Raw genomic sequence first — 26,667 nt, forward strand, 5'->3', positions numbered from 1 at the left:
GATAACAGATCTCATATGGGCAAGGGAGAAATATTACAAAATGTTCTACATGTCTAGTGGGGATAGGAAAAGTAGTACTGAGCCAAAATTAAAACAAGAGATTGCAGGTTAAGCTTCAGAAAAAAAAATGCCATTCTGATTGTAAAGACATTTATATGGCATTTGTAAAATCCTCATTACTGGGAGTAGGTGAAACGGTTTTATGCTTAAGTATTGTTAATCCTACATCTCAAACTGAACAACCAAAACTGTATGTAGCCTCCTTTGAAAACACAGGCACTAATATAAATCAGAAAAGGTGCGTTTCTAAAGGTGCAAATAAAAATATTATATATATTAGAGTTATTTGAGAAACAACATGCCTGTGTAATTAGAAGCTGTACACACTGTAATACATATGCACATTTGAAAACATCACTTCAATATTGACATTTTTTGATTTTTCAGCCTCAACTGTGTTATTTCTTCCACCCGAGTGAATTTATGCAATGCAATAAGTATGCAAGACATTATCCAGACTGTGTAAAGACCAAGGCCTAAACTTTTAAAGCAATGGGTGTTAGGCACCTAAATACCTTTACAGATCTAGGCCCAAGTCCCTACCCCAAAAAATACAATCTAAAATAGTTCTTTTCCATTGTTATTGCTTGTTAAGATAAAAAGGTTCAAAAGTAATTAGTGCCATAAAAAAACTAACTTTCACAAACATTTTATGAGGAACTTTTTAGAAATTCATATTATAAGCAAATCACCCCAAACAAATATTTGAAAGTGATTAATTAAAAATGATGCATGTATTTTCCTTGTATGGTTTAATTAAAATCAATGAAAGATTTGGTTCTTAGTTCCATGGTAGTAAAAAAAAAAAATCAAGCCTTCAGATATAGCTTGTGTATTAATTTTAATATGGATATGGGGGTTTTATAAACCTTAATTGCTGTGGTCAGAACGTCCTTGGATTTGTTTGCAAAGGTTATTTAAATTAAACAAAGTGAAGATTTTTTGAAAGATCTGTAGGAATTAATCAGCTAAGACTAGTGAAGTGACTTGTGTGAACAGCTGGATTTAAAGGGTTTAGCATACCGTTAGAAAGGGTGTTGCTAAGTATTTGTATAACAGAACAGGTGAGTAGATGATCTTATAGAAAGTTGGATGTAGTTTCATTGCTGATGATTTTAGAGGGAACTGTATGTGGACTTCTGCCAATGCATTAGGCTGAAGCTGATATAATTTTTATATTGAATTTATAAAATATGATAATGTAAGACTGCCTTCTTGCAGACATACTGTATGTAAAAAACTAACATGGAATAACTATAGTAAATTATTCTCGCTTTCACCTTAAGGTTAGTTAAATCTTAGTGAGAGGTCCAAGGCTGCCAGATGCTAAATATTCTTATCTCCCCCTGAGATCAGACCGATAGTCCTGGCAACAGATGTCCTATTTACAAAGGGTAAAATTATCAAATCTAAGAAGCTTTAGTAATTAGGCTTTTCCAAAGCATGGGGCAAGACAATGAAATGCAATAACTACTACTCTGAGCCAGACCTGGGGGATGAACTGGAGTAGCCTTTTGCAAACAAAGTCCTGTTGACAGGCATTGTGCTCAGCTTGGATCTGGAGCCGGAGGCCTGGCCTCTGCTACTGGTCCTGCTATTGACCCCTATGAACAAGTTGCTTAGGTTTTTTTTTCCAGCTTCCTTGTCTATTTAATGGGGAAGGGTAGTTTGTCACTTTCGTAAAACACTTTGCAGGTTCTGGGTGAAAACTTCAACGGCATTTTTTTTTTTAAGAATGTTTTTATGTTCCAAGCCAAATCAAGTCCAAATCCGTGAGTCAGTCCAGAACCATAAGTGGCCCTACAACTAGCAAACATCCTCCACCCCAACCAGGGGCTTCAGATATTTCCATAGGCTTTTGGTAGGCATCTTATGTGCAGGCCCAAGCCCAGAGGCTTGGGGTTCAGATACCCCCAAGTTTCGCAAGCCCACAGCCATATGGCTGCAAGAGCAAGCTAGGGAGGAGCTTCTCATTTCCATAAAGTGGGCTTTAAGCCCCAACAACTTAGCAGGTACTAAACCACACCAGGAAAACAGTTATCCCCAGGAGCGCTTAAGGAAAACTGCCTTCATGGACTCAGATACATGGTGTTTCTCCTGCCAGGTATATTTTTCACTAAATATTTGAATGCTACTGAAGTACAACTGCACTAATTGGGACTGGCGCTCATCCTGCTGAGCACTCCACATACATAGAGAGCTGAACCCTGCTCTAAGGCTTACACTCAGAGAGAAGGAGTAATACAATGCAAAAAGTTCTCTGTCACTGGATTTAAAGTGCCAGTCCACCCTTCAGTTTATCTTCTACATGTGCAAATTTGGAACTAAGACAGTCCACCTTTCAGCATGCTAGTTCAGAAGACTTGCCTCCTGCCCTCCTGAAAAGCTGCTCTCCTCCCCACCTCCTACTCAAATCCTACAGTTCCCAAACCAAGAAGGGAACATTCAAATCATATGCAAAACAGGAAAACATGAAGTGGCAGCAAAAGCTGTACTTCCCACCGCTGACCGATCTATGTGCTTGCTTCAGAATGGTTTTACAGATTATCTGTAAGGTAAATGTTGCACAGCAAACGGGCACACTTGGTGAGTCCGTGCTTGTCAGGCCTCAGTGGAGCCAAGCAGTGCCGACCATAGCACAGAGGGATTGCGTTAGGGACACTTATTTACTAGCCAATGGATAAAACTAGATTTCTCAATGCTATTAATGTGTTGGAAGCTTACTGCACAGTAAAATAAGGCACAGTAAGCTTTCCCTGGGAGTATGCCTATATGCATGCTCACTGAGGGCAAATTTACTCCTGATGGGAGCTGTTCAGTGCAGAGCTATGCCTGCCCTGCTCTGCCCCCGGCTACAGCAGCCAGGGGGACCTCCAGGCTCCTCCAGGGTACCATCCCCAGACTGGCAGGGGGCACTGGGGCCAGGCCTGGGCACCAAGGGTGGGGGGAGCTGTCCCACCCCCAGGTCAGCAGATTGGGGCACAGGGCTGGGAAACTGTACCCTCCCCCAAGCAGCTGCCTCCCATCCCAGATGTAGCTTCCCTAGCGGAGGCAACAGTTCCCCTGTCCCCTGGGCTGACAGGGTGCAATTTGCTCCCAGTCAGCTGTCTACAAGTGCACTACTGCAGTAGCTACAGTACTGCACAGTTAATCTACTACCTATATGTACCAATTTACTGTACAGTAAATGCAGATTAGTCTACTGCACAGTAAACCATCTCATGTAGATTCACCAACAAGCAACCAACAAGACACTGTACAACGATTATGTTTATAAATTCCATTCTGAGCTACATTTAAGTCCAGTGACTTAAAGACTTAAAAGGTTGCACTGACATTTTTAAAGAGGAAAATAATTATGGGAAATTTAACTCTTCTTTCTAAAATCAGTTTTCAAAAAAAGTTTAAGAAGTGATTTAAAACCCTTTCTATTTCATTTCTGATCTCATTTCAAAGTCTTGAAATTCTAGGCGGAAAGCGTACTTTAATGTGAAAATCATTTTTGTTACAAATGAAGTTCAAAATTTTTATTACCAGTTATTATTTCATCTCCATTAGCTGCTTTGCAATGTTTATTTTTAGTTATTGTTTGGTTTTGTCTTTCTGAGAAGGAGATATGCTATATTATACTTATCTGTATTGAAAGTGGTAGGTGGAAGGAGAGCAAAAGTGGACTGTGCCCATTCAGGCAAACTTTAAAAGAGCACTAAAAGACTAGGTTCTGCAAGGTTGCTATAAATTGCTCAAGAATAAGAATTATTATGAGAGCTCTCGCTCGGCATGCCTACACATGCTATTAGTGCACTTTACGCTTACCGCACAGTAAGATATTGTGTAGTAAGCCTTCCACGAGAGTATGTCTACACATGCACCCTGTTGGGAGCTGGTCCCGCCTTACTCTGTCCCGCCCCCCAACAATAGCAACAAGGAGCTCCACGCTCCCCCAGGTGCTGGCAAGGGGCAGGGGTAGTCCTGATATTCAGTGGTCCAGGAGAGCTCTTCTGAGATAATCACCGGGAGCTGTCCCACACCTGGGGGAGTAAGAAACTGAGCAGTGCCAGAAGCCGAAATAGAGAGCTACCCAAACCCTGGGACCCCCTTCTGCCTAGGCTGACCAACAGTAAATTTGCTCCCAGTCACCATCTACAAGTGCCATACTGCACAGTAATTACTCCACAGTTAATCTAATACCTGTATTTACAGGTACTAGCCAACTGTGCAGTAACCTAATTTACTGCATAGTAAATGCCCCACATGTGTAGATGGTGATGCTTTACTGCGCAGTAAAGCATCTCATGTAGACATACCCACTGGGAGTTTACTGCATGTAGGTCTTAGTGCCATGAGCAGTCTTTGTAGAATTTGTCCTTAAAGCAGTAGCTTTTGTTGATTTACTTTTAGTTACTTTCACTGTTTGTTTGGTAAAATGAATTATCAATGAAACATTCCTACTCCCAGCTCCAGTCTGAATTCATCACCAAAAATAATATATATATAAAAAATAAAGCATAAGACAGTAGAAACAGGGCTGTACTGCTGACTGTAAGAGGAATTAAGTGCAAAATAGCATCAGTTCAGTGAGACTGATATTTTCCTCATCTATAAATTTGTCCTCTGTTTGTTTCCTTTCAGTTCATCTTGTCCAGTTTAACATGGTCATGTGTTTTCTGCCCTTTGCTCTTCTGCACAATTTCTTTTTAATGTGTGGCAAGGGAAAGAGTTAAATACAAAGGAAATGTCACTCATTTGGTTAGGACTGCCTGGTGTATCCGTAAGCTCCACACTTCCTGATGTCAGTGCTTCCACAGCTGGCTGTAGAATCAGCATGCAGGATTCAAAATAATCATTCTGCTCATGATGGTGCAGCTAACAATCATGTACCAGCCTGCTCAGTAGAACACAGTTTCTTAAAAGCACTTACTTAAACCATGTTACTTCTGTATAACTTTCTGCAGCGTGCTAATAAGGCTTGATGAAGAATCAAGGATGCTTAGTCAAGAGAGGTTATGTTTACCAAGTTCAAGATTCCTGTGTGTTCATTATGCTACTTCTTCCACTTGTAACCAGTCCCATGAAAAGACAGAAGGACTCCCTCCCTGCCTTGTTTACTGTAAATAGCCTCATGTTCTGAGAAAAAGTACAAAAGAATTTCCTAACATTATTAACTTATTCGGAAGTATCCTCTTCTGTACAGGGAGTGCTTTTGGTCATAATCTGATTACAGACCGGACTCTGAGAAAGTGAGGATGAGGGAGGGGACCTCAATTCAGTATTATAATCCATCCATCAACAATTCCTATAAAGCTCTTTTGTTCCATGTACATAGTTAAAAATCCAAGGTCAAATCTGATTTTGGAAAATGCAAATTGTAAGTCAATCTAGACCTCCTCCTTCTTCCCTTCTTCAGGTGAAATTCAGACATAAGTCTCTTAAAAGATAGATTTTAGTCTTACAGTCTTCTCACTTTAATACTAGAAATATACATACAGGGACACTTGTAATTTTAAAACGATACTGTAAGATAAATTTAATTATTTAACTACCAATTTAGATCACTCTAAAAAAAATTTCTGCATCTCACTTGTCACTTTTCATGATGCCTTGTATGTTGCTTTTCTTTTAGTTGGGGCAGTGATGGTCAAAGTCAATTTAACTTACAGGTTTCTTAGTTCTACAATGTTTGTATGGTAATCACTTCTCTACAGTATTTATTGTTTTAAAAGCAATAGTTTAAACAGTGTACAAAAGAAATAGAAACTTTTCTGTTAGTTTTCAGTTTTTACAAAATCTAAACATTGGATCAAATTTGAATGGTCTGAATGGTCAGTCTGCCATTCAGAAAAAAGTATGTGATGGGTCAAAGTGAGACTCACAGGAGTTGGACAGTTAAAGGAACAGGAAATTTAAAAATTTTCACAAGGCAAAATACTTTCCTCATAAATGCAACGTGGAAGAAAAATGTAATCATAAGTTAATCTCTCTCTAATATTCAAGGCCAGATTTTTCAAGCAACCTCATGACGCTGAGATTCCACAACACAAGTGACTGCCAGGGAGAGGTCAGTACCAAAAAACTGATGTTACGCTATCTAGGAGTATAGCTCCTGTACATACTATAGGAAAGACATTCTAGAAGAAAAGAAACTCTGTACCCGAATGTACAGTTTGAACTTGAATATAGTTCTTTTAATTGTTAGGATGACCTGGTACCCTGATTGAATCAGCATATCAACATTTTTTTTAAACTTTTTTCCAAGAATCTGCATATAACATCTTCCATATGAGACACAATCCCTTTGAGAACCTTACATATGGCTGCTTCCATTGCCAGTTGGCTATGTCCATCTGGTGTTGGATGCTTTAATCTAGAGTTCATGAGTTTTCCTTGGACAGATTAACATAACAATAGTATTTCATACATGTGTGCAAATAATAGGTTATGTTGAACACTGGATACTTTTAGAGCTTAACGAAAAAACATTTGTAAAAGCAGTTTTATCCCATTGTTACAACCAGTCCTTAAATCACAGGCTGAGATTTCTGTACGGGAAATACTGCCAAAGATTTATGTTGAACAAACGGTGGTTACTTAGGGCAAGGATAAGAGAATTGTTTTAATTAAGGATAAATCATAATGCTTCATGGAGAGAATATTTCACTAGCTGGGTAGATGCCATGTTTGATCAGAAAAGGGTGACACTTGTCATTGTTCTCATTTGAGCTCTCTTGTTTACCCTGAGTGAGAAGAGGGATAGATTAATAAGGAACCTCCCATTCTACTGGGCTTAAAATTTACATTGTGGTAGGCAAAGAACTACAGGCAAAAGGGTGCTCTGTTGTTTTAACCAGTAACTCAATTAGAACTTCTCAAAGCAGTAGAATTCAACCCTTCTCTTCTAACCTTTCTTACTTGGGCATTGCCCTCTAGTACAAACAAACATCGCTGACACTTCCAGTTGGCCAAAAGGGCTGTGCAACAAACACTGCTGCATGCTGAAAGGGTACCTCCCTGCCTCCTGCCTTTGCCGTCTATAATTTCATCTGTTACACTGGTTTTCAAGGTAGGCATGGGTATTCTGAATGAGAAAACCGGTGCTCCTTTGAAAGAAGTGGGGGCCTCAAGTGAACAATTATCTGGCACTTGTCTCCTGACTTGCTGTCTTATTAACTATCACACAAATTGATGAGACAACTCAAGCATTACCCTGAGTACCCAAATTCCCTTATCCCTATTAATCAGGCTGCTCACTTTATAGATCTCACTGTTCTCTTCAAATAATCTGTCAATCTCTGAGGAGGGGCAGGCCTTCCAGGGCTCCTTGGCCAATTAGAGTTGGGGAAAGAAGGGCCACCGCGCTCTAACACAAAAATCTCCCCTGTACTTCAGGACTCCAGGGCTTTCTGCCCTTTTCTGTTTTTGCAGCTCTTCCCCCCTCCCCCCATCACCACCACCCCTGCTTGCTGCCAACTACGTGCCTTTTCACAGTCCCTGTGCTTTTTTATGGGGACTGACAGAATTAGCGGTTTCTGCAAATATCATGAATTCCGTAAGTCCCTATTCATGGACTCCAAATACTTCCATCAAGCAGGACTTAAGAATGTTTTGCCCTAAAAAGATTACAAAGCATGTTTGTTTGTGGCTACCGGAGTGGCTACTGTGTTTATCTATATAAACAGCACACAGCTCTGTCTGTCAGAAATCCTAGATAGGCAAGGTTCTTTGGGTAGACATGGTATCTTTTATTAGACCAACTAAGTAGCTGGAAAAAAAATGTTCTTTGCAAGCTTTTGGGTACAAATGCCCTTCTTCAGGCACAAATGCCCTTCTTCAGGCACAAGGAGACTCTACTGGTATTATGTGCAACTAGATAGCAGAGGATCTTTGCTTTCCCATGACTGACAGATATTGTAGGGGTTCAAGGACTGAGACTCAAGCAAGATAAGGAATGAACTGGTTAGCTGAGGAAGCATCAAAGTATGTTGTCTGATCCTATAATTGACAGGGTTTGCCCACTATTATTCATCTGACTTTGCAATTTCAGAAAACTTTCAAGCCCTTTGTTACTCCTGGAGTGTCAGTTTCAGCTTCTCTCGGATACAATGATGCTATATTACAACTATACTATCACCTGATTTTAGGATTCAATCTATTTGACTTTTTTGTTGTCAACTCATTCATTTTTGTACACATGTCCAGAATCAAGTATGTATGAGCACACTTAGAGAGAAAAACTGACATCAGTTCAAACATAGCTTTTTCCTAATACACATTAACTCACTGTATAAATAAGAATATATATTATTCATAAATAAAAACAGTTCAGAGACTTTTGCCACCTTTTTGTAGCCACTTTCAGATTTAAATAAAGTTTCAGAAACCAAACAAAGTATGAAATTAGAATCATCAGTAAGGAAAGTTCCTGTATTTTGTGTGGGGCAACAAGGAAAGGAAGAAGAAAGAAAACATGCTTTGTTAGGGCAGTGAGGTCATAAAAACATTGTCACGAGGAGTATTCCCTCCCCATATCATGTGGCACACTTTTCAGAGGGAATTCAACGTAACATCACAAATTACAATATTACAGACAAACAGAACAATGAGTGGGAGCAATGAAAGTAATAAATATTGTAGATGGCATCTGTATTCATTACCATCACCCAGACACCATGTCGCTGTGATGGATATGGGACAAGCACATGCTTTAGCAACATGCCAGCCTATATTTTGAGTAGTACCCTTCCCTTTACACTAGTAACCCTCTCTATTGCCCTATAAAACCTTCTTATATGAACCTGTCTATTGTGGTCTCTTCACTGCTCTTTCCAAACCATCCTTTACCTGGAGAGTCATCCCATGTCTTATCCCCTCAATGTTATACACTGCAAACTCTTTGGAGCAAAGAGTATCTTATGCTTAGTTTGCTAACTATGCACATTGACAGTACTACGGACCTGGTCCTATAAAGGTCTTAAGAACCATTTTCCAAGTAAGATTTAGTGACCTTTAGACACCCAAGTCAGATGCAATTCATAAAAAACCTGGTCAGCAGTCTTCTCAACCTGGAGGCACTTAAAACTCATCAGGTGAGTCCTGGTCAGCCTGGAATGTCCCTAGGGCAACTTCAGTTGCAGCTTTCCATGTGCCCAGAACTGCCCTAGCCTGAACAGCAAAGCACCTGTTCCCACCAGATCCAGAAATCAAGTGAAGCAACAACCAAGTTCTCAGAGGAAGAAGAAGAAATGTGAAACTCAGGTTCCAGGCCTCACTGAACCACCTCATCTTCCAGCTGCGTTTTAAGAGGAAATCAGCTATGACTACCTTTTACAACACTATGGTCAGGCTCTCTCAAACTCTCTTTCTGGTCCCTTGGCTCTTGCACTTAACTGGAGTGGTGGACAGTGCTGATAGCTTGATGCTTAGGCACTCTTCTGGGAGGCAGAGGTGTAGAGACACAGACTTCCTCAGGTTGTGGTTTCCCCAGTTTCATGGTACTACTAAGGTATTATGTAACATTAGGTTCCACTCCCACCACCACCTCTTCATCTGGCTGCATTTTAGATGAATAGGTGCAGGCACCTACCTGCGGAAAAGGAATGTTGGTCATGGACCACAAGCGTTCAGAACCACCCACCTATAACTCAAACTTCTGTGCACACTTCCTACAAAGCTTACTTGTAAACTGGAATAGACTTGCATGCATACCCCTATGCGTCTCCCTGCACATTGTACATACCAAGAGGATCCCATTGTGAAGCACCTAACTGTTTGCAGGCTGGATCCCACTCAGGTAGCACGCATCTAACAAGTTAGGTGTTGCACTGCTTAACTTGCAGGCCACTAAGTCTTATTGCATCTAGCTATAAATAAATTCTTAAAGAGCAATTTGATAGTACTTCATAATGATATAAAGCAGAAGTGTCAAACATATGGCCCATGCACCAGATCTGGCCCACAGAGCAGCTCTCTCTGGTCCAGAGGCCAACAGAAGTAAGGGAGGCATGGCCAGCCACAGAATCCAGGGCCCTTGGACCCCAATGGGCACAGTGGTGATCAGCAGCAGGAGGGCCAGTGAGGGATGCGTTACCTATTGCCAGTGCCACGGCCCTACCTCCCTGGCTGCTGGCTTTCATCACATACCCTGTGCTAGAGCTGGAGCCACCACTGAAACATGGGGCACAGTAGGTCTGGGTAGCCTCCACTCCTCCATACTACTTCCTAGGCATATGTGTTGAAGGTCTGGGTGACTTTATGCATATACCATGATCCAAAAGGATTGATGTTTACTTACTAATACTACTACTGTCCGGGGCCTTTACTGTCCTGGATTGGAGACAAACTTCCTGACACACCTGCTAGTCCCTGTGGGCATTACAGTCAAAGCCTGCCTGACAAGTTTTGTATGTACTTATTAGCTTGAGACTTATACCTTGAGAAAGGGATGAGGGGTGTTGGTCCTGTGAAGATTCACTGCTATACCAGTTTCTGTATCTTATCTTCAATCTGTTTTCGTTGCCTATATTTTGTTCATCACCAATCTGGGTCCTTTGTATTTACATTTCCCACCCTCCCCACTCTCCTCTCATTAGTACTGAGCCTTGTAACTTACCTCTTATGATAGGCAATGGATATAGACTTCCCCTTTCCTCCCCTCCTCATTCTTAAAACCCACTTAATGTATCTTTTTTATATTAAAGATAAAATGTTTTCGAAGCAAGGATTATTTTTAAGTCTGTTTCTACAGTACCTAGCAGAACCAGAGGTGCTAGGCCCTTCTACAATACAATATCCAAAAAGCTTGTAATCAGAATATCAATTAACTTTGCCCCGTGACATTCAAATTTGAAACTAGTAATAGACATTAATTTTCTGCCGAGAAACATTTTCTATGGCACATGTGCCATTGGATCAAAAACACTAGATCATGACACAATCACCTTCACACAAAAACAGAAAGGAATAGAGAGAGAATAAAGACAGATATATCTATGATAATTTCAAAGTATATTAGGGGATAGGGAAAGATACCACTTCCTTTTTCTACACCCCTTTTGTATTAAAGACTGAACATAATAGCTTGCTGAAAAATGGAATACATTTTGCTCCCATTCCTTGCTGAAAAAAATTAGTTATGATTACTTTTACATTTGTGCATGGTTATGATTACTTGTACATTTAGGTTCATTTTTAATGCCTAAAGAAACTACATTTTCAAAGTATTCAAATATATTCAGATAGTATCATCACTATAGGTAATAGTATAAGGGAATGACTGCTGAATTGATCTGCATCTTTCTTCCCCTACACAAGAGGAACAAAAGGTGCCACTAGAGATAGCCTACAGTCTCCTCAAGTCCTGCTGAGTTTCCTATAAACGAACTCCATCTGTTGCCTTAAAAGCTAGAACTAACCAGAGTAGAAAACATGAGACAGATGTCTGCTTGCCATGGGGCAGCAAAACTTGCTTTCTTATTTAAACAAACCAACAAGAAAGCAAGCCAATGCAAAACAAGCATGGGAATGATTACATATAAATCGGCCAATGGTAGCAATTTACTTCCTCCTCCACCCAAAAGCTGATATGAGGATTTCCATAGCTTAAATTTTAGTTATTTAAAAAATAAAGAGTTAAAAAAAAGTGGTATTTTGTCATTTGCTGGCATCCAGTGAACACTTCTGCTTTCATTTCAATCAAACCAAAAGAAATATTACAACTATTTCTCAATATCTCTGGTCTCTCTACTTATATGTTCATTAAGTCATTGATCAAGTCAGCCAAGACTTCCATATATTTTCTCAAAACTGTAATAACTTGATTCTTCAAATATACTCAGCACCACCACCCCCACTGATATCAGGAGTCATCCACAGTACTAAGAAACTCAGGGGGAAAAAAAATCAAATCAATAAAAATGTTACAATCATAAGTAATATTGAGCTACTTACTTCCATTACTCATAAAAAATAACTAAAATCCTTCCAAGTCTATATATACCTAACAATAAAATAAAAGATGGGTAAATGAGCTCAACTGAAATATATTCACTAAGAAATAGTTGTCAAGATGTTATGCTTTAATTTATAATCAAGTGAGTTTGCTATTGAAGTACAGCATTTTTTTAAATAATCCAAACACAGCACTAAAATACAATGTAGTTTAGAAGTTAAGGCAATCCTGGACAACAAATCTACACTGAAATGCATTCTTCACTTTAACTATTAAGGAGAGCAGACCTCCTTATATAGTTACTATTCTAATCTATATAAATGAAGTTGTTCTTGATTTATCGATTTAAGCCAATACAGCAAACACAAAAAGGCCCATGATACATAAAAAAGAAATAGAACAACATAGATTTGTCCTCAAAAGAAACTTTTGAAGGAGGTTTTGGTGCAAAGCAAAGTTTTCAGTAGATTTGGCTTCAGTTTAGCTCCTGTGTGCACACACACTCTTGGACATTTGATAATCAGTGCAGTGTAATGGTTGCCAGCTCTTGGATCAGCTGGAAGAGAGGGAAAGAAAAACCAATCAAGTTAACAGACTAGTAGCCATTCATTAGCAGGCCTTTGCAAGCCCTACACTATAGGAGAGCTGTTAAGAGCTGAAGCTTATTATAAGAAACTCTGGCTCAGACTTCATAGCAGTTTGATTTCATGAGTACAGGTGGGAATTCAGAATATGCCTAACATCTTTCCAGTTCATTTTTTTAAATAAATAAATTCTTGTGAAGTACCTCATTTATAGTCCTTATATATCTATGACAGGGGCCCAGCAACCTTTTTCAGGCAGTGAGCCCAAACAACCCAGCCCCAGTCAGACACTGTCCTTTGGTGCATCAGGCTTTGGTGCATCAGCAAGGAGGGCAGCGATTCCCTGGGCCTCTGCCAGGGCCACCTGGGAGCTGGACCAGTACCACTGCTGCTTCTCCTAGCTCCCCAGGTCCTGCATCCCAGCTGCAGTGTGAGCCCAGCTCCCAAATGGAGGGGAACTGCACCAGGGTGGGGCAACTGGAAACTGTTTCTGGATCCTGCCACTTATCCCTGTGCCCACACCCTCACACACCCAGCCCAGTCCTGGTGCAACTCTGCTGCTGCCTTGAGGAGGGTGAAGAGGCTGTGCTCTTATTGCAGCCTTGAGGAGGGTGAAGGAGGGAGAGCAAAGAGGCAGACGACATACAGAGAGGCATGCAGGCACATCTCCCAGCTCCTAGCCCCAGTGCAGCCCCCCTGCAGCTGGAAGCTGTGCCCATGCCGTAGCCTTGGGCAAGGGGGGTGGCTGCTGAGAGAAGCTGCAGTGGTATGGACACAGATTCTAGTTTGCCAGCCCCAGCACAGTTTCTTGCTGCTAAGCCCCAGTGCAGGCACAGGCACAGGCACAGCCCTGCAGGCCTCCTTGGGCCAGCCCACAGGTTGTACACCAGAGGCAGGCAATTATTTCGGGCGGAGGGCCACCTACTGAGTTTTGGCAAGCCATTAAGGGCCACATGACAGGCAGCCAGGTTCAGATGAATATAAATTTTCTAAATATTTTAGGGGCCCCACAGGTCGGACTGAATGGCCTGGCAAGCCGCATTTTGCCCATCCCTGTTGTACACTAACCTAGGAAATAGACTAGTTATCTAGCAAACCCTATAGCACTGGTGGTCATATAGCAAACCCTACTGTCAGTAAGGTACAAGCCTGACTTGGAAAGCCATACTTTGAGCTCATCTATCTAGTTACTTTTCAGCATTTCCCTAGTCTGGAATACCTAATTCTGCACAGACAATTATATCTACTTTATGCAGGTTATTTTATCCCACTTTGGAACCTTAAGCAGGTGTTAAGTCTTCATACAGCAATTAGCCAAAACCCTTACAAGAACTACCCTGGAGATCTTCAAAAGGAGACTGTACACACACCTTGCTGGGGTTATTTGACCCCAGCAGTCTTCAAGGTCCCTTCCAGCCCTAAATGTCTGTGAATCTCTTGTGAAAACCAGCCATGATGTCCATTCCAGACAAGACAAACTACAGGAGAGAAAAAAAAAAAACCCTTAATTTTAGCTTAGTAGCAAATTATAATACAGAAACACAAGGAAAAAAAGTCTCATGAATAAAATAAGCCCTGCCCAAGTAAAACATACAAGCCCCTAGCAAAGCCCACCCACACTAGCCAACCTGTTTGACCTGTATGTTTGCAGCCTTTCCCCCCCCACAGTCCTAACCAGCATGTGGCTGACAACATGCAATCAGCAGGATTCTAACCCAGCCTACACCCATGAGTAATACTTTAATTACCACGCTGGTTTGATCTCATCAACGGTAGTGCAGGGCAAGCTTTGATCCCATCTTGCTGATGGTTACATAGGGAGTAGAAAAGAAACCTGGCCTTTTAATGGTGTAACTGCCAAGTATTTCAACACTCGTTTTTTTAAAAATCACACATTATTTCTTGATCTCCCTATTCCTGTACTGTACATGTGAGGAAGGAATTTAGTCAGTTTAGTTAATACCAAAAAAAAACTCAGAAAATATAAACGTACTTTGCTTTACTCATTGCACAGTAATCCACATTGGTTTCACAGAATTTAAATACTGCAGATTTTGCATCTTTGATTTCACATTTAACTAAACAATGTTATTTAAAAAAATTAACTAGATGACCTATTCTAGCTGCTGTGTAGTGAAATGTATGCCTTCATTACGTTACCTTTGGTTCAATGAGAGGAAAGGGAAGTTTCCGTTTCTTCTGCAAGAAAGATTTTAAAACAGAGAAATTGGCTACTGAATCTAGGCCTACGGTCCAGAAAGTCCAGGGTTCTTTTTCTGACAGTGGCTGACACCAAAACCTTCAGAGGAAGGTAAGAGAACAGCAAAATTGCCAGAAATATGACAGCCTACAGCACCCCCCTCCCTGAAACCACCCTACCACTCCACTAGGAGTCTGTCACAGCAGTGGCAGCCACTGGTCATAGGAGCCAGACAGTGCATCTGGGGGGCAGGGGACTAATGGGGCAAGCAGAGTGGTGCCCTCCACAGCTCTGGCCTTCCTGACCCCCTGGGAAGCCTCTGCCAGAGCAGGCATTGCCCTGCACCAAATATGTATGTATCCGGAGTGGGGGGGAAACAAACAGGGCACTAGGGTTGGCTCACAGAGTTCGGCCAGGGAGTTGCTGATGCTGCTATCCCCATCACAGGAGTAATTTGGGAAGGTAAGTCTTGCCTTCCCCAGACCCACATCCTTCCTCCAATCATACCCCCATATCCCTGCTTCATCTGCAGTTGTCTGTGCTGTCCCCCACCCCAGGCACTCAGTGAGGTTGCTACATTTCTGCTTATATTTGTTAATACGGTCAACCACCAAAAAAAACTGTTTTAACTGCAGGATTTTCATGTTATTAGAAGAAAGGACCACAGCCTTGCAACCAAACTGAGATTGTGCCAACAGTGATGAAAAGAGATCACTGAAGCCACCATCATTATATACTAAAATATATAGTAATAGTTAAGGTATGGTTCCTAATTAAATTAAATATATTGATTAACCACCTCTCCTCAAAACCATCTTTCTAGAAAAGTGTCACAAGTGCTTATTAATCAATCACAAAATCTAAAAAGATGGCCAACTGTTCATAGATGCTATATAATAGATTCCTAAGCAGCATAAAAAGCAGCTCCAAATGAGCCAAAGAGTGTCCCTGCTTCCAACACAGCCAAATCCTCAAACAGAATTAAACTGGAGTTCTGCCATTCTGTAGGACAGGGACTTGGCCCAGCGTGCCTATGGGAAATCTTTTTTAGCTCAAGCTTTTTTTCCTATTCTTGTTTCAAATGAAATCTCTTCAGGGTCAGGTTGAATTTCCACAGATAATTAGTTTTGAACCAAATAAATATAAAAACGGTTAAATGGCTCCTGAGAAGCATTCTGCACAAATACAACTAAGGTAAAAGACAAACTTATTAACATCCTACTTAATCCTCTGTTTCTAGGGAAATTTTGCTAGAAACTATTGTATGTCATCTGAACTTCCTCAGGTTGCCCTACAGCCCCCAGACTACCATCTGCTGAGCATTTTACCTGAACAGTCTGTTCCCAGACAGCCCTGAATGAAGCTATTGATCCAGAAGGGAATCTCCCCTAAATAAAATTTCCTAGACTGCACCTTGCAGTCTCTTAAAATCCAGTAAGACTTATTGTTACTAGGTGACAGATATTTCATACAATTTTCCTTCCCACCAGAAGCTACAGTAAGACCTATAAATCAGTCTGTAAGTAAGTCCATCATTCTTTTGTCCACTGCTGACACGGTCTTAATGTTCAGTTCCATAGCTGGGGGGAGGGTGGAGGAAAGATTTCCCTAGGAAAAAGCTGAATAAAGCTTCCTGTTCAGCTAAAGCAGGAAGTGTACACCAGTGCTGCCTTGCATACAAAGAGTGAAAAATACTTCCTGAAAAAAGAGCAAATGAAGCATAAACCGGATTGTTCTTAGGAGTCTACAGTTCCTTATACAGAAAAACAGCAAGGTCCTTCTCTGTCTCTTCCTGATTTTTTAGCAAACTTGCATTTTGAAAACAAAATTGTGCATAAATATATACTTTGTATGAACAATTTAGAATGCACAAGATAATACATTTTCTAGACATCGTGCCTTTCCTACAAGAACTGACTGATAAGACTTCAGAATACAACAGTAGTTAGAAAGTAGCATTTCTAGCTACTCTCATGATCAGTTTCACTTGCTATTGCAGGCTTTAAGATAGCTGACCCAGAAAGTTTATCAAGGCTCATTTAACAGGATTTCCTTCCCAACATCTCCTCAAAGTTTAAATAAATAAAAAAATAAAATAAATGGGAGAGAGGCTGAAGAGGACTCATGCAATACAGTTCTGTGAATCACTGGCTCCATAGAGAAGGGAACAGCACTGATTTTTACATAAGCTAAAAGCAGACATTGGTTTTATCTGGGGTCTGATTGTCCCAGGCTTTGACTTGCATCTAAACAGAAGCAGGACAGTCCTTTTCAACTCAAATGGGGAATTTTATCTTAGCTACTTGAACACAAATTGAATAGGCTGGGGGGGGGGGAATAAAGGAGTGTTATCTTAGCCACTTCACTGGTACTTAAAGTGGGACAATGAGCTTCTATGGACTTCTGTAGGATCCCAGGATAAAAAGGCTTTGTCCCTACAGAAATGCAATGCCTGTTTTCACTCTATGACTGTTTTTAGCCTTTTATCCAGGAACTCTACATTAATACAAGCCTGTTATCCCAGTGAAGTGCTGTGATAACTCCCTCCCCGCCCACAACTGCAGCCAATTCAAGTTAAATGCCATGGGGGATGAGGGGGGTCTGTGCGTGTAAAGTACTGTTTGGAGGGACAATCAGACCCAGAATAAACCTGACCTCTGTTTTTAGCCATAGACACCTGCCGCCTTTGAAAAGAAGAATAGTAGAGAGGGTTCCTCCTGCCATCCACAAACCACAATGACCTCTTTAGAGAGAGTGATCAATGCTTTGGAGTTGAGCTTCAGTCTTCCCATGTTTGTGTTCTTCAGCCAAAAAGCCAAGTGAGCAGACTCCCCTCTAACCAGGTATAAAATTACTCAGTATTTAAGAACTTTGTCTCCTTGGTCCGTCAAAATGTGTCTAAATTGATAAACAAGCAATCATTATTTATATAACCCAAGAACTAATGTGCACGGCTTTTAAATTTTAAGAGTTAAACAATAGTTTAGTCTATATTTAAAGGGAAAAGCAAAACAGTTACATCACCACCATATTTAAAATATAAACAGGACACACTTGGACCATGTCACACATGGTGGGAAAAGCACTGCAGCTGAGAGCATACAGCATCTCACAATGCCAGGCCCTGAATCAGTAAAGAAACTAGAAGGCTCCTGAACTCAATACACTGGCATTTATGCCATCTGATAATCATGCAACTAGGTTGTACCTGCAGTCTCTCTCAACCCTTCTTGAAGTTTCACAACTAAATAGTTCCTTTGAAGTCCCATTACAAAATACTGATCCCCACATTTTTGCACAATACCCAGAAAATGAGAAAAGCTGTGTTCCACTGTTATGGTAAATATTACTATCACTATGTTTTAGATAAAGAAGTAAAAACAAAAAATGTATGCAAGTTCACTGAAAACCTTGGGGAGCAATACAAAATAAAATAAGGTAAAAGAAAATAAACCAATTTGGCTTTTTGCTAGGAATTAAATGCTCTAGAAGTGCTCAGCACAATCCAAACTAAGCTCCATTACTGTGTGCAACGTGTAGTCTTACCACTAGTCTTAAAACCACCTCAGACCATTAGTCTTTAAACAGCCACTTTGCCCATTAACTCCTAATTAGTCAGTCCCCAAGAAATGTCTTGCATCTTCATGGCTCTTCGCATTGTGCAATGTACGGCTCACAATACAAAAATCAAAGTGTATTCTACCAAAAACAGCATTCTGCCAAATACTTAAATAAACCAAAAGGCCTTGCAACACGATCCTAAATTCAGTGGAGACAGGGGAGTTCCACAGACCACAGCATTCATCTGGATAGTATTTTACTGCTCAAGACAGAAAGTAGCTTCAGGTGCAGACAGCTAAGACACAGTAACAGGGCTCACTTGTCACAGTAGGACACGAGAAAAGAAGTGATCTCTGAGGTCACAGGGGGCTCTCTAAAGCCTGCCTTCAACAGCTTTCAGTGCACTCAGAACTGAAAAGGAAGTTGATGGAGTGCATGTAGAATAGGTGTTAAGCGCTTGGAAAAAGGGCCTTCTGAGTGAAATGCATTACAAAAATCCAGCCTATCCTGTTTTGGTAGATAAGAAAATTCCACTGTTTCAAGGGTTACAAATGTGAGACGTGCTGGAATACATAACATCTTCAAGGCAGGTCTAAGGTCTAAAAGTCCTTGTACAATTATAGCACAAAAAAGGATACAACTTAATTAGCACATTCTCCAAAATGAGCCATTAGAGATATTAACAGGTAGAAAATATGAAAGACTTAACTGAAAAATTAAGACACATTTATTCATGTTTCTATTACCAGAGAGAAGTCCATGATGTCATAGCAGCATCTAGGCACATACTGGCCTTGAACTCATTTATAGGTAGGGTACATTGTATAATCAGATGAGCCATGCCTGTTTAGAGAATAACTAACTAACAGGATTTGAAGACAAAGAAGTTTATGTCTGTTTCCTCCCTCCCTCCCTTTTATGCATATGCACATGAATGTGCTCAGGGTCTCTCACTCTCACACACAAACCATTTTTGACAGTTTGCAAGAAGATGGAGAAGACTGGTCTGAACCCAAAAGCCAGACCTATAAATGTTCAGGGGCAAAGTTGTGTTCTTCTCATTATCAAGTTATTTGATATTACATTGGGACAGTCATCTTACATTTTCCATAGAGTCAAATACTTTCCCCACTACAGAGAACAGGCAGGAAGGAGTGGCCTTACCACCCTCTAACTGGACAAAGGCTGGCAAACTTCTAAATGGGTCCCAGCCAATCTACAGCATGATGGAAACTTAGTCCCAGTAAAAAGTGGGCTGAAAGCTACATCATGCATAAATTAAACCAGTTACTTAATCCACCAACTGTAAAATCATTATTGAAAAGCACAAATTTCTCATGAACCTACCTACCAAAACAGCTACAGTTATTCATATTTTGTCCTGCAGCATACTTTATAAGAAATGGGAATATAGAATAGCTATTTTTGTTCATTCACTATCCTGTTTCCCTCACTACTCCCCTTCAGCCAACAGTTTCCTATATGAAGTCTCTTTTCTGTAAGTATCTTCTGAAACGGGGGGAATCTTGTCATTGTTTCACAAAACAAAGCAAGCATAAACAACTCTTTGTTTCCCAGATATTTCCTCCAATGGCAGTGACAGGGTTAAACTTCCAGACAAGCTTTGACAGCTTACATTATAGATGAATTAATGATGCTAGTTATTCATCTTATTTGCAAGACTATGCTTTGAAGAAACCTTGCTGACAAGAGAATCAACAGATAGAGTTTAACATACATTTCATGATACAATGGTTAGTCTGAATAACAACTATTCATGGTTCACAGTTGACCCAAATAATTAACAGAAATTGCTTTACAATTCCCCCTCCCTTAATTAAAAAAAAGGTTTTAAAACAAAAATAAAATTCACTGTTGGTTAACTTCAAGTCCATTCCATACCAACTTTTTGCAAAACTGATGAGTAAAGCTAGGCAGGCAAGGTTCTTTGGGTAGATGTGATATATTTTATTAGACCAACTGAGTAGTTGGAAAAGAGTTCTTTGCAAGCTTTCAGGTGCAATCACCCTTCTTCAGGCATAGGGAGTCTGTGTAGTTCTAAGACTCCAAGGAATGAAAGAAGCTACATGTAATAGGATTTCAGTGAGAATGTAAATAGGTAAAATTAGGAAAACAAAAGTAAGGGAGGCTGTACTGTAGTACTGTATTGTAGTTTTCCAAGGTAAAAAAGAGGCTGTTTGTGAAAAAGTAAAAAGCTGGAAATTAGGAAGACAAAGGGTAGAAAGGGGGGGGGGGAAGAAAAATGTAAAAAGAAAGGTATAAAAAGGGTGATTGCACCCCAAAGCTTACAAAGAACTTTTCCAACTTCTCAGTTGGTCTAATAAAATACATCACATCTACCCAAAGATCCTTGCCTGCCTATGTCCTTAGACCGGGGTGGGCAAGATGTGGCCCGCCAGGCCATTCTATCCGGCCTGCGGGGCCCCTAAAAAATTTAGAAAATTAATACTCATCTGCCCTGGGCTGCCTGTCACACAGCCCTTAATGGCTTGCCAAAAACTCAGTAAGCAGCCCTCTGCCCAAAATAATTGCCCACCCCTGCCTTAGACCCAGACAGTTACAACCAAAAACTGAGTAAAGCCAGACCTTTACTCTAAAGACGTTAGAGAGGTATCAATTATCAAGATGACCATTTTTAAGTGAATAAGAAAACTGCATACAGTTATGAAAACTTCAACACTACAATGAAAATGTTACATTAGAAGGAAATTACTGAAACAAACCATACGACAAATTAGGATTAGCTGAAATAATTGATTTATAATAAATTAAAGAAAAATAAAACAAATGCCATTTGGCTTAATGATGACTAAGTAATACTATTGTAACTGGATAGCTGAGTGAAAATAAAGGTTTATTTACATAAGTAAATGTAACTCTAGGCTGATAAAAACCTCCACTGTAAATGTGTTGAATCAGTGTAAGAAGAGGACCTAACCTCCTTTAACTGGGATGAACAAGTCCTGTTTTACATTACTGCCTCTATGCAGTGGTGCAAATATACTCAATAAAGAAGCAGGCCAGTTTTCTATGGTTTGAAATCACCATAAGGAGGAAGTCCTAAGGAGGAAGAGAAGTGTTTCTAATTAGTCCAAGGAGATAGCTTCAGGTTGTAAGTAGCATCATGAAACTGTACATAGAAAAGTAAAAGCTTAATATCACACAAGAAATCTACTGTTCTGTCTGTAATAGTCCTTTTTTACTTTCTTCATTAACCCCTAGCTACAACTAACAGATTTGAAGCATGTGTTCTTTCTTTTAAATAGAAGACTGGTTTTGCTTTTACATAAGCCATACTATTTACATTGGCCTTGTAGTACATAAAGCCCATCTGCAGTTCTTAAAAAACACGTGTTTTAGGGACAGAGTATTTTCTAATGTGCTGTATTAAAGTTAGTGTGATGGTGGGAAATGATCCTTGGACTAGATTCTGGATTGCCAAGGTTAAAAAAAAAAGGATATCCAAGAAGGTTTGATGCACTCCTTTTCCCTGCCTCAGTTGAATTCTGTAGGAATTATAAAGGCTTGTAAGAGTTTCAGAGGGTTTCTTCACCCTTCCACTCCCAAGGACACCCAATTGACTTTCTGACAGTCCTACTCAAGATCTTTCTGCTCCTTAGAAACCCTGCAGCCAGGGAAAATGAGAGGTACCTGGTTAGGTAGCTAGCTACAAGGTCACTTTGCACAGTGGATTGACCTAGTGACTAAAAGTTGAACTTTAGCTTCATACCACCCAGAACAAGATCCAGGTTTTGAAGACTGGGTTCTGTGTTAAGTTAGAAAGGCAACTACAATTTGGGGCAAACGTATAGGAGAGCTTTACATCAATGAAAATCAAGTCAGAATAAGCATGTAGCTGAGAAAAGAGGATATGGACAATGTGTACTGGGGGAACTGATTATATATGCAGTTTGACATGTTAATTGAGGCACACGTGCATTACAGATGCTGCTGACCAGACAGAGGTGAGCTGATGCAATATGCAAGGTAGACAAGATGTCAATGAAAACTCTTCCAATGACTGCACTACATTTTTGCTGGAGACTGCCAGGTTAGCAGTGCTAACAAGCCAGCCCCTCAGATGCCACTGTCCCTTACCCTACAGCATCCTTGCCCTTTTCACCGAACGATCTTGGCGACAAGCTGCGAGACGGGAATAAGCCCCGTGCACTGAAAACCTCACCGCCCTGAGCCGGCAGGAAATTCCAACCGCGCCGTGTACAGGAGCCAGAAAAGCAAAAACTCCTGGAAGGAAATGTGGAGTTTAGCGCGAAACCCACGTTGTGCTGTCCCTCTGAACTCGGGCCGGGAGAGCAGGGGCGCTGTAAAACGAGGCTAGCTGAAGTTTCCTACGCAGGCAGAGGCTGGGGGAGCTGCTGGAGCACGTTACAAGGAAACAAAACCGGGCGGGGGGGGGGAAGAGGGGGAAGGACTCCGAGGTCGCAACACGCACACACAGGGCAGAGCCCCCGGGACACTCACGGACGGGCAGGCGGCGGTGGTCGAGGCGGGCGCCGAGCGCTTGCAGGGCCCGCAGGCGCCGCTGGAGCCGGGCGCCGCGGCGGCACAGGGCGTCCGCCTGCCCCGCGATCCCGCCGAAGATGTCTCCGGCGCAGCGGGACAGGTCCGAGAGCTGCCACAGCACGGAGCCCAGGGCGTGCGCGCTGACCTGCTGCAGGCAGCCGAACAGCGGCCCCGCCGCCCCTTCCGCGGTCCCGGTCCCGGCCGCGGCCCCGGCCCCCGCGCCGGGCTCCTCCAGGCGGCAGAGGCGCAGGGGCGCCACGGTGCGCAGCGGGAAAGGCATCCCCGCCGGCCGGCCGGCCGGGCGCGCTGGGGCGGCGCTCACGACCCGACGTCTCTGCCTCTGCCTCCTGGCCGCGCGGGCCAAGCAGCCCGGGAAGTGCGGCGGGGCGGGGCGGGGCGGCGCCGACCTGGAGGAGGAGGCAGGGGGAGGGAGGCCGCCGCCTACCTGTGGCTCCTGCAACTGGGCGCGCGCCAGCCCGAGCGGCCCCCACCTGCCTCGGCTCTTGCGGCCCCGGCTGGGCGGGCTTCTCATCGCCTCAGCGCCCTCCTGCCCGCACCAACATTGGATGAACCTCCTTGTCCCAGCCGCGCTCTCCGCCCGGCTCGGCGGGTCCCAAGAAGTGCCGCTGTCATGGGGGAGACCTTGCCCAGGCTCCTGTGGGCTGCGCGGCCATTGCCGGCCCCCGGTCTGTTCACGTTTCGAATCACTGGACAGTGTCCGCAGGCTCCTTGGACTGGTTTGAGGGCCATTGGGTGCTGGTGGGTGCGCTCTGCTCGCTGTCCCCGCCCCCCGCCTTTGTTCCCCTTGTTACAAGCCTTTGACTCCCACTCCTGTCCCTGTTTTCATTGTTATTTGCAGGGTTTGAATTAAGGGGGGAGCTCAGTGGGGATGAGCCCCCCACTCCCCTCCAAGAGACGAGAGGCCTGTAAGATTTAAAAATCATAACATGTGGGGGTCTCCAATTTTATTAGGGCATTGTGATGGGCAGACCAGTTTTTTTTTTGGGTGGGGGGGTTGCAGCCTCCCTCCCCCCAAGAGTCAAAATGTAAGTCGAACCCTGAGTATTTGTCCAAAGAAATCTGCAATGCATCACTAGTGGCTTATACTTTCCACGGCAGGGCTGGACCATGATTTCCCCTGATGTGTTAAAGTCCTGTCAGGCAGCCTCCGGGGACTGTCCCTGGTCCGTTTATATTTCTCAGCAGTCACTGGGCAGTGTCCACTGGCTCCCCTGGACTCCTTTGAGGGCCAGTGAGTGCTGGCCAGAGTGCTCTGCTTGGTGTCCCCCCTTGGCCCCCTTGTTATGAACCTTTGACCTCCACTCCCATCCCTGTTTTCATTATTATTTGTCTCAAGTAATCAGCTGTCACCTCTCCTGTAGCCTCTCAGCCTGAGGGAGGCCAGTAAGTGACTTGGTGGGCTTAGGTCCATGCCCCTTGAGGTGACAAATAGGCCTGTGTCATGCAACTCCCCAGGGACTGCAGGGCTGGTTGCCTGTCCCTGGTCCATTCATGTTTCTGGGCAGTGTCCCCTGGCTTCTTGGACTGGTTTGAGGGCCAGTGGGGCACTGTCCAATATGCTTTGCTTGCTGTCCTGTCCCCCCCCCTTGGTGCATTATTAGTTATAAAGCTTTGGCCTCCACTCCCGTCCCTGTTATTTTTAGTTGTTCAAAGCAATTAGTTGTGGCTTTCCTAGTTGTAGCATTTCTTAGTGGATGGTGGCCCGCAGTTCCTCTAAAGCAATCGTTTTCAACCTTCTTGTATTTGTGGACCTCTTTGGAAATTTGAAACGGAGGTGCAGACTCCTTTGAATTGTAAGTGTGGGTATTCACATACTTTTGATTGATCATAATCATCTTTTGCAGACCTGTTAGACATAGCCTGTAGACCCCCTGGGGTCCATAGAGCACAGGTTAACAATCACTGCTCTAAAGGAACAAATAGGCCTGTGTCACTCAGCCCCTGGGGACTGCAGGGTCATTTTCCTGTCCTTGGTCCATTCATGTCTCCAGGAAAAGTTTCACTGAGCGTGCCCCCCAGGGCCCCAGTGTGTGGGGAATGAAAAGGAGAGCACAGACGATGCGTGGGGCAGGAGGGGGCACAGGTGATTGTCAGGGTGTTGGAAGGGCAGGTTACCCACCCCCCAAAATTTCTGTCCCCACAATTCCTGTCCCTCTTTCATTCACGTCGGGACAGTTTCACTGGGCAGCATCTGGTTCCTGGGACTCCTTTGAGGGCCAGTGGACACTGTCTGGTGTGTTGTTCTCAGTGTCCCTCCTCAGTGTACTCATTCTGAGCCTATGATCCCATCCCTGTTTTGTCTTTAGTTGTCCCAAACAATCAGTGATATGTCCCTAGAGGCCGCCTTCATCAAGAAGGGCTTATAGCTCTGTTTAGTGGGCTTTGGCCCATGTTCAGGAATGGCCTAGCAAACGGCCAGTGTCACACAGTCTCCAGGGACTGCAAGGCTGTTTTCCTGTCCCTGCTCCATTCCAGTTTTCAGGCAGAGTTTCACTGGGCAGTGTTGACTGGCTTCTTGAACTCATTCGAGGGCCAGTAGGCACAGTTCCAGTGTACTCTGCCAGTGTCCCTGCTTGGCACATTCATTTTGAACCTGTGACCCTCACTCTCATCCCCATTTTCTTCTTAAATTGTCTCCCTAATCACTTGATGTGCACTTAGTGCACCCCCTCCCAGATTAAAGGGGACTTTTAGTTTTACTTAGTGGGCAAGAGCCCACACTCCCAATGCATGACAAATAGGCCTATGTCACACCATGGCAGAGAGTGGTCTCAAATCTTTTTGAGACTGGAGGCACCCCTGGAGAAACTTGAAGTACACTTCAAAAAGTGCCAGCTCTTCACTTTCCCTGTCTTGTTTTTTTGCTCACAGAGAAAAAAAAGCAGATTTTTCTTCTGCAAAGAGCTCAGGAAGACCCAACTGTCGATTGCTATCTGAAATCTCTAGGTTTCTCTTATGAATCATCTCAGCACACTTCACTGTGCTGACATGCTATGGCACCCTTGAAAGGATCGAGGCATCCTGTTGGAGAATCACTGCTCTAGGTAAAACTCTGACATGTCCCACCAGCAAAAACTTAGCTCCAGAGAGAAACAGGGCAGCTATTGCCCATATATCTGCCCTGCCTCTTCCTCCCTCCCTTTCTAGAACATTTTCAAAGCCAACAGGGAAAAAAGCCACATCCTTTAAAAAACTAAAGAATCCACAGACATTCTTGTTCTTAACTATTGCTTTGTAATTCATTTTTATCATACGTTTTCAGGTAAAAAAAACTTACACCTACGCAAGACAAAACAATCCAAACAAGTAAGCACAACATGCAGGGTTACCAACCAAAATGAGCGACTTAAGGATGTAATTCTAGTGTGGATCAAAACCACATAAGCCATCCTCAAAATTATCCCTCCTCTGCTGTTATACATTACACTCAGCTTTCTCTGAATCATGGCTACTGCTGAATCCCGGGTTATCCCCCATGGAACCAATTTAGTCTAATAGTGAATGGTAATGACTGCTATTTAATTGGAATGGTAGCCTGTGTGATTTGTGTTATTGCAGTATAGTGTTGTGGCGAACAACATCCTATGCTCCTATAGAAATAAGGCCTAGGGAAAAGTGGCTGCACAATAGCATTGCTTCCAGTCACTTACCCATCTTTACTCCCTCTGTGACTACAACACATACAATTAACTGCCTGATGAAAAAGACAGAGTTAGTCGGCAGGAATAGGGTAAACAGTCAGTTTTCTCTCA

General features: G+C 42.6%; 1 protein-coding gene across 3 annotated transcripts in view; it reads right to left on the reverse strand.

Moving 5' to 3' along the window:
* NHSL1 (NHS like 1) overlaps positions 1 to 23,273 on the reverse strand; it is a 284,707-nt gene extending 261,434 nt beyond the window's left edge. For all 3 annotated transcript variants that reach the window (XM_090040332.1, XM_090040320.1, XM_090040311.1), the window contains exon 1: positions 22,853 to 23,273. In XM_090040332.1, coding sequence (XP_089896458.1) covers positions 22,853 to 23,174 — 322 coding nt within the window. In that variant the 5' untranslated portion in view covers positions 23,175 to 23,273. The remainder of the gene's footprint in view (positions 1 to 22,852) is intronic.
* Positions 23,274 to 26,667: the final 3,394 nt, after the last annotated feature.

Source organism: Crocodylus siamensis, chromosome 1 (genome assembly GCF_052110815.1).
Source record: "Crocodylus siamensis isolate JL-2025a chromosome 1, ASM5211081v1, whole genome shotgun sequence".
Taxonomy (NCBI): domain Eukaryota; kingdom Metazoa; phylum Chordata; order Crocodylia; family Crocodylidae; genus Crocodylus; species Crocodylus siamensis.